The 8,760-nt window shown below is 47.1% G+C and overlaps 1 protein-coding gene across 1 annotated transcript; it reads right to left on the bottom strand.

The window, feature by feature from the left end:
* Nucleotides 1-750: 750 nt before the first annotated feature.
* On the bottom strand, nucleotides 751-8,276 carry LOC134395584 (GTPase IMAP family member 5-like). Its single transcript, XM_063121748.1, has 4 exons — nucleotides 8,053-8,276; nucleotides 5,288-5,357; nucleotides 3,323-3,347; nucleotides 751-2,100 (listed from the first exon to the last, which is right to left on the bottom strand). The coding sequence occupies exons 2-4, from the start codon at nucleotides 5,318-5,320 to the stop codon at nucleotides 1,466-1,468; spliced, it is 693 nt and encodes a 230-aa protein (XP_062977818.1). The 5' UTR covers nucleotides 5,321-5,357; nucleotides 8,053-8,276; the 3' UTR covers nucleotides 751-1,465.
* Nucleotides 8,277-8,760: the final 484 nt, after the last annotated feature.

Here is an 8,760-nt window from a genome sequence, read left to right as displayed (position 1 = left end):
AAGCATAAGAGTCCCCCAGTCGTCAGAGTGAGGGGAAATGAAATTTTGGTGGCCCGCAGTTGCAGCACCAGTGGTGCCCAGGCTGAGGAGATCTGTCATGGGCGACATGTGCCGCTCCTGCTGAGAGAAGGAACAATGGAGGGAAAAGTGGCGGCAACGGCAAGCATGTTCTCCAGCTTCAACTGAGGCGGGATGAGGAGGCGTCCGTTGCAATATTCAAACAATATATTGAAATATAAGTTTAAAGCAGCAATATCACAATGACTATTTGGAACTAAACAAAACCACAACCACAAACCCTAAAGCCTGAACACACCCTTCCTCATGTCCAAAAGCAAAAACCCATCAGCAAACATCCAAAAGAGCGATGAAATGGGATAACAGCAACGTGCTACAGGAGAGGTGTATAGAGGCTTGGGACGTACAAGTGCACAGGTGTAAGTTTGCAAGCTTTCATATGCGATGGAAACGAAGTGGGATAATTCGAGGGAAAACCAGGACAAATGTGTAGGTGTGGTGAAGCTTTCTGCCAGCCCCTGCGCTGTAGCTCGGAAGAAGCCAAACTACAGTCCCCCGAAGGCAATAAGTCAGTGTGCGCACATGCAGCACCATCAGCACACACATGGCAATGTTCCAAGCCGAGGGGGGAACATTTGGAAACAGATTTGCTTTTCCTGAAAGCTTATTGAGAATGTTCAGAAAATATTAAGCCAGTTCCAGATCAAGCTAAGAAGAGACTGCTTTCGCTAATTTGAATCAATCAGTGCTAAATGTTTAATCATTTTGGGCAACAGCACTTAACAAAACACAAAGCAAAGAAGTCTTTTATTTACATTTGTGGCCTGCCTTGTGCTCTAGGCTTGTGGCTAAAAATACATTTCAACAGTGTGCAAGAATCCTTTTGAAGCATAGATGAGGAACCGGGGGGGCCCTCCTATTTGCGTAACTCCAGCTATGAAACATAATCCCAAATGAGAAGTTTTGTAATACTGGCAAAAGATTAAGAGGCTCAGCCTTGGGTGAGTTTCCAGCAGTAGGGAGTTCCAGTACTGTACAGCAGCCACAAAGAATAAAAGCAGATGGAAATTAAGGCACTGAAGAAGTAGCAATATAAGTTGCAAATGAAAAAATAGTACACTAAAATAATTGGGAGATAAACGGATGTTACACTATTTATGAAGGACACCTTTTATACTCATAATTCCTTCATCCCTCTTTTAGATTCCCAAATGAGTTGCCCCAAATTACACAGGCAGGTAAAACTGATGTGCAGCTCCTAACAACATTGCTCATTTTAAATGTTACAGTAATGTAAGAAAAAAAACAGGGTTTAAGGAACACAAATATGGGATTTAGGAAGCTGTTGAGATTTATATAAGAAAAAATTAGAAGCTTGAAAAGAAGTGTATAAATCATGAGGGCATCAGTTTGAGGCTGTTCACAATCACTCATCCTTTGGCCTGCCTCATTTTACCCTCAACCGAGATAGTATACCTTTTTTTGTTTTACAATATGCCCCTCCATTCTGCTGAACCATTCTCCGGACCATTTCCATCAGCTCAGAGACCTGCCCGTCCCGCTCTGCTCCAGCTGCCCTGTTATTGAAAGCGCACATGCGTTCCCCACATTTCTTAATCAAGTCCAGGAGAGCCTTGTTATCTGACTGCGTCACATACTCCTGCAAGGACAAGCCCTCTTGTAAATCCTCTTTGCGGGTGAACAAGATGATCATGTGCTTGAGGGTCTCCTTTCCAAAGACCTTCTGGACTCGCTTTGCTGCCGCCTCGTCTTCCGCAGTGAAACGGCCCACCTGGGTCACGAACACCAGGGCATGAGGGCCGGGCTCGGAGAGGTCTTTGCACTCATTGCGTAGAGATCCTTTTTTGGGAGTTTTTGAATCAAAAATAGCTGGTGTGTCGATCAGGGAAAACTCCTGGCCATTCCATTCCCCCTTTTCTTCTTGGGATTTCTCAGTTGTTGTCTGTGCCCCAAGTATGGAAGGAAATTTCTCCTGGCCCAGGATGGTGTTCCCTGTGGCACTTTTCCCACCTCCAGTCTTGCCCACGAGAATGATCCTCAGTTCTGACTCTTTGCCTTTCCCTGTGAGTTAGGAAGACCATGCAAGAGAAGGTTCGAGGCATCTATATTAGGATAACCCTGGTGCTATTAGAATTATCTTTATTTTCCCTGCGAATGTCCACAGTTACCAAATTTCTGATACACATTGTCACATAATCCCTGCCTCCTATCCCTACAGTTGTTAAGTTACCCCACCCCACCCAAACACCCTCTGCCCAGCTGGGAGTGGCACGGCTGCTGCATTGTTGTTTTCCTTTCCCAAAGTCAGCCAAATATATTGTACTATAGTGATCAGCCATTTAAACACTAAAAGCTCCCATCCGACGAGCGTTTTCTTGCACGCTCGTTACTGGGCACTCACGGAGTTTGCTCAGATCCCTCCCATGACATCGTCTGCCTCCTGGGCCCCTTCCTCCCCTTCTGGCCTTCTTTGCGCCACAAAAAACCCCACCTCATTAAGTCCGATGTAATTTTAAACTCAGAAATGCTGCTCTCTAGTGCTGTGTGCAGGAGAAGCAGCGCCATTAGAGCAGCGGACTCAATGGGCCTTGGGCTCGTTGTGTACTTCCTCTTTTGAAAGAGGAAGTAACTGAGGAATGAAGACACGGGCGGAGAAGTGACGCTAGGGAGCGTGTTAACCCCCGGTGTGATGGAGCTTTAAATATTAACACTTAAGCAATGACACTCCAGAAGAAGCAAAATCCTGACATTATGTAACATTTGTCCTTTTAGCTTTTGTGCTCAAGTGCAATCATAATGCATGGCATTTAACTGTTCTAAAAGTTTATTTATTAATATCATTCCGTAAACACACACACATAATTTCGAAAGAGAAAGTCTTCCTTTCAACAGATCCATGAAAGGATCTGTTGAAAGATTTCATGTCATTATATATTTCCTGCACTGAGCAGGAGGTTGGACTTGATGGCCTTATTCCGGGTGCTCTAGGAAGAGAGGGCAGGAGGCTGTGGGGGCCGTGGAGGTCTCAGGTTGAAGGAGAGAACTACAGGCTGCCACAGTGCGTGTTCTGAGCCTGGGAATTACGCAATTTGACAATGCTGCTACTAGAATTAGAACTGAACTTGTTGGGACCAAACACCTCTGCCCCACGTGCACACACACCCCCAACAGGAAAAGGTGTAGAGACACACAGAGCAAATAAGGAGTGTTGTTCTATTTAAATAAAAGCCAAATGGCATGATAGAACTGCCATCAGATGACAATGTTCTGTCTCATTCCTTACCTGGTCTGGGCCCATCCTTCTGTCCCTGAAATAATTTAAAGTATATAATAAGTTAAATACAAAAAGTCTTCAATTGACAAAGTCAACACTAATTTACAATCACAACATTCCCCGCCCCCAACATGTGCAACCCTGAGGAACAATTTGCAGGCTGTGGCATGAGAAACAGAGATTGATCACACAGAAAATGGACCCTGTGGCATTGTCCTTAGAAATACCACACCCAAGGGTTCCTAGCGCAAGAGCTGCAGGCCACCTGAGGAAACCTATGTTCCCAAACATGTGTTTGCTGAGGTAATGTGGGGCTTGTCTACACACTGCTTACGCTCCATCGTGCTGCGCAGTGGCGCCCCATTGTTTACATGACACAGCCATCAAGTCACAGCCCCATCCTACTATTCTCCACGAAGTGGTGCATTTTCAATGTTTCGTTTACTGCAACTTTTTTACTTTGCTCCGATGGCGTCATGATTGTTTGCCCTTGGGTCAGTGGTGGCTCCAATTCGGATTAAGAGAGTGGGTGTAGTTACAGGGGCGGAGCCCAGTGAAGGGTAGGCAGGAGAATACAGGGCAGGAGGCAGGCTCCATTTTTCTCCCTCTCTCATAATACTAGAACCCAAAGGGGTCATATCCCATGAAGCTGATTGTTGGGAGATCCAGGACAAATAAGAGGAAGGACTTATTCACACAGCGCATAGTTAAACTATGGAATTCGCTATCACAGGAAGTTGTGATGGCCACCAATTTGGATGGCTTTAAAAGGGGGTTGGATCAATTCCTGGAGAAGGTGGTCCATGGCTACTAGTTCTGATGGTTGTGTGCTCTCTCCAGTATCCAAGGCAGTAAGCCTGTGTGCACCAGTTGCTGGGGAACAAGGGTGCTGTTGTACCATGTCCTGCCTCGTTGGTCCCTGGCCGACAGCTGGTTGGCCACTGTGTGAACAGAGTGCTGGACTTGATGGACCCTCGGTCTGATCCAGCCTCAGGGCTCTTCTGATGTTCTGATGTGAGTGTTTAGTAATGTCCGACATGAAAGTCTCATTCCAGAACGAAACTAAAGGACAGTTATCATGTATAATGTATAAATTCAATGATCAGTGCAGATGTGCAGCTAAAGGCTTTCAAAGCTAAACTGTTGCACAGAGTTGCCAGGAAAAATGCTTTTGGAGGTTTTCCTTCAGTTGATATTTGCTGTCCATTGCTGCCGTGTGACAATGGTGGTGCGAATTCTCCTTGCCGAATCGCCCATCTTCCCTCCTGCCGTGTAACTCTATCGATGCCAGTTCGCAGCAGCGATACTGCAGGTTTTTTTGGGGAATCATAAGAACAAAAAAGTGTCCTGAGGCTGGATCAGACCAAGGGTCCATCTCGTCCAGCACTCTGTTCACACAGTGGCCAGGCAGCCATCGGCCAGGGACGAACAAGCAGGACATGGTGCAACAGCACCCTCCCACCCATGTTCCCCAGCAACTGGTGCACACAGGCTTACAGCCTCAGATACCAGAGATAGCACACAACCACCAGAGCTAGTAGCCATGGTCCACCTTCTCCAGGAATTGATCCAACCCCCTTTTAAAGCCATCCAAACTGGTGGCTATCACTACATCTTGTAGTAGTGACTTCCATAATTTAACTATGCGCTGTGTGAAGAAGGACTTCCTTTTATTTGTCCTGGATCTTCCACCAAACAGTTGGTAAAGGGATGCTGTATAGATTCCCCTGTGAATGTGGGGATTGAAAGGTATTTGTAGGAGAAAGGAGGCAGGGAGGGTGACAGGGTGTTTGTTTAATCCTGATGGAAAGTACAGATTCTCCCTGCAAGTTCCAAGAACATTTTTGTATCACAATTAAATCCATAAAATACAACAGTATCACACTGCCCAGAAAGCAAGAGGCAGGAGGAGCTGCACTTTTTATGGCAGCCAACAGTGGGCATCTTTTAAATGGCACCTTTCCTAATACTTACCCTTGCAGGTTCCGAATCTGAGTGATTCGCCATTTCTTCTGTCACCAAGTCGCAATCTATGTATTCGTCACTGCAAATGATAGAAGTTATTTACAGTCAAATGAGATCCAGCCACTTTCTAAAGGCAAAGTGTGATTGCAATAAATAGAAAATAAAATAAAAACATCAAGTCCCAGAAAAATCCCCTTTAAAAACAACAGAACAGTCCTACGCCCCGTAGGGAGCCTAGGATATGGCAGATCCCTACTCCTGAGACCACGGACACCACCATGATCTTGGAAGGGGGATCTGAGATTGGGCTTTCCAACTCCCCCACGCTCTCGTAAGCCACCAAGGAAAGCACCATGGTGGCAGCTCATCCAAGGTCACAAGAGTGCCTCAGAAGATCTCTCAGAAGGCAAAAAGGGGGGCAGGACAGCGGGTGGGGAAGGGAGGTGTGGAGGGGAGGGGAGGAACGTGGGATCACAGCCTCTACATCGCCTTTCCCACCCATCACCTCTAAGTCAGCTAGACAGGCTGAGAGGCCCATCTAGCCAAAATTGCTTTTTTTAAAAAAAAAAAAAAAAGGGGGGGGGAGGGAGGATCTGCTGTCAAAATCACCATGGTTGTGCCTCTGTTCCAGTCCGTCTACCTCCGGCCGTGAGCTTCAGGTTGTTTCAGGGTTGCCAAGGAGACAAAAGTCAGCCAGACTCACAGGTTTGCTTACAAGGAGACTAATTTATTGGCATAATTCACTCAGCACATTCAGGCATATTCCAATAAAGTGGCCCAGACTGCGAAAGCTCCCTGCACAGAAGACCCTTCGAGCAGTCTGGAGTCCCCCCACCCCTGGGCACAAGAACAATGATTATAGCATAACTGAACTTGGTATTGCTGCCAAGTTCAGCAAGTGATGGATTGCATAGCTACTAATAACAAAGCAGCTCTTCTCATCATAAGAATCTATAGCATAAGTCTACATTGTTGTGATGAACAAGGCACTACTTGGCATCTCTTTGGCATGGGCAAGACCCACGAATTGGGTTTCCAAGGGTGTTATGGCCAGTTTTTTGACTGAACCACCGTGGAATGTCAGCTCGTTAGAGCCTCCGGATAAGACACCTGATGTTCTCATGCGATCACTGTAATTGTGCTTTTGACCCATCTTTCCCATAACACAATGTCGCTGACTGGTACAGACGGAAAATAACCGTTTCCTAGCTTAAAGGCTGAAGCAGCCATTCACCCAGAAGCCTTTGTGGGAAGCCATGGTTGCAAGCCTCCAGGCCATTCAGCCTCCTGCCCTGCCTGGTCCTTGCTGGCCAGGCTTTGGGAAGAGGGAGCAGCACTCTGAGACGCTAAAACAGGGTGGGCAAAAGGAGGCCCCCGTCACACCCACTTCGGCTCCTGCTACTCCCCCCAAATGTGTGGGTTTTTTTAAAATTTCGGGTGGTGGTGGGAGGAATAGCATCCATCATGGCTACAAAGCACCCAAATGTCCACATTTAGCTTGTGTGCAAGCTGAATTTAGCCCTTTGACTGCTCTGTAACTGCTACAGGGCACTCAAAGGGGTTACATTTACATTGGAAATAGGCTAAATTTAACCACTGTAGCACCCTCTAGTGCAATGGTGCAGTTTACCAGCACATTTCGGGGGCAAATAGGCAGTTTGGGCTTTTGAGGGGGACGTGGTCTGTGGCACCCCGTGCTGGAGGTCCAGGGCTGAAAATGGCCCCAGTCCTCCAGATGGGGGCTGCCCATGAATCATAGAATCATAGAATAGTAGAGTTGGAAGGGGCCTATAAGGCCATCAAGTCCAACCCCCTGCTCAATGCAAGACTCTACCTCAAAGCATCCCTGACAGATTAGTTAAAACACAATGTTGGGCTCCCTCTGCACATTCACCTGGAAGTAAAATCTGCTGGAGGTGTAACCTGTTGCGGATTCTGATTCTGTTACAGGCCCTTTCAATAATTTCCAAAATTGTGGCCCTTGACTTGTGTCCTGTACCCTCACTTTTAAGGCTGCACTTTCCTTACATAGCCTGGGGCTCAGCTTCGGCAATGAAAACAGGCTCTGGGGCTGAGCCCTGCCTCAAATGGAGCTCTGTTAAGAAGGCTTCTTCCAACCCACAACTTTTCACCTACAAAAAAAGAACAAGCCCCGTCAGGTGGCTTCAACCAGGAGCTGCCCCCCCCCACGAAAACAAGACAAATTATTTCAGTTGCCCACAAATTCAGTGCATTATCTTAAAGCTTTTAAGAATTGTGTATCTGCACACAAGTGTTATTGCAGAAATTACTTTCTTGGGTGTTTTTTTTTCACTTTGAGGCTGCAATTCTAAACACACTTCCTAGTAAGGAAGCCCCATCGAACATAGAAGGACTTACTCCTGTAGGAACACTGAACACCGACAGAATGCGAGTAAGGTTGCATTGCAGGGGTGGGTGACATGCATCTCACGATCAACCAGTAGATCTCTGGGCAGCTTGTAATAGATCGGCAAGTTTTCCTGACTTCCTGCTGTTTAAAAATACCAACAACTGCAAGTCCCTAACCCCACTGAACAAAGAAAACTGGGGTGGAGGTGGGGGGCAGGAGGAGGGACAGACCAAAAGAGATTTTTTGTGGCTAAGGGTTAAGAACAAATTCCTGAGCTGAGAATGTGCTCAGAAGCACTCTTTCCCTTCAATTTTTAAGGTCTGTCTGTGTGCCACTGAGCCAGAGTGTGTTACTCTGGTTTGACACACACACACATATACACACACAAACACAAACACACTACCTCTTTTGCAGAGCTCTCCAATTTCTGGACTGCCTTCGTGCTGCTCTTCTCAACAGAACTATGAGTCCAACTTTTGCTCCACGTTGAAAATGAAAGCAACAAAGCAGTGGATTAGGTGTTGTCCTGCCGAGAACCAGATGGAGAAGAAACCCCTCCCTCTGGCTGCCTGAACTAGCAGCTGGTTTACAGGAAGAGCCTTTGCAAGCAGCCCAGGAGGAGGGGAAGGTGGGAAGGGGCCGAGGGATGCTGCAGAAGTAGCCCTCAGGCCCTCTTCCAGTGAGGAGAGGGCTTCCTAGGGGCAGGCAGGCGCAGAGAAGCAGCAGTGAAGAGAGCAGGGACGCCCCCTAACTCTCAGGTTTCAAGATCACTGTCTTCAATTACTGCAATTCAGGTGTGAAGTGGTAAATTTGGAGGTGCAGTCGCTCGTCAGGATAGTCCTCATAACCACACTGCCAAGTAGGATCCAAACCTTCAGGTGGCTATGTTGAGCTATACCAAGGGTGGGGAATCTGAGGCTCCGGCCGGGGCCAAGCCCAGACCCTCGTGATGGCCCAGTCTGGAACTCCAGGATTCCCCAGATGGCCACACTCCTTCACTTGGCCCCACCCCTTTTCTCCAACCATCTGATATTTCCCCAACACTTGTGCTGATCTTTCTCCATTCTCAGAGGTTGACCTGCTTCTTCTAAGGCTGATCTACTAGCTGTAA

Source organism: Elgaria multicarinata, chromosome 1 (assembly GCF_023053635.1).
Source record: "Elgaria multicarinata webbii isolate HBS135686 ecotype San Diego chromosome 1, rElgMul1.1.pri, whole genome shotgun sequence".
Classification (NCBI taxonomy): Eukaryota; Metazoa; Chordata; class Lepidosauria; order Squamata; family Anguidae; genus Elgaria; species Elgaria multicarinata.
This window is presented reverse-complemented; position numbering and strand designations above follow the sequence as displayed.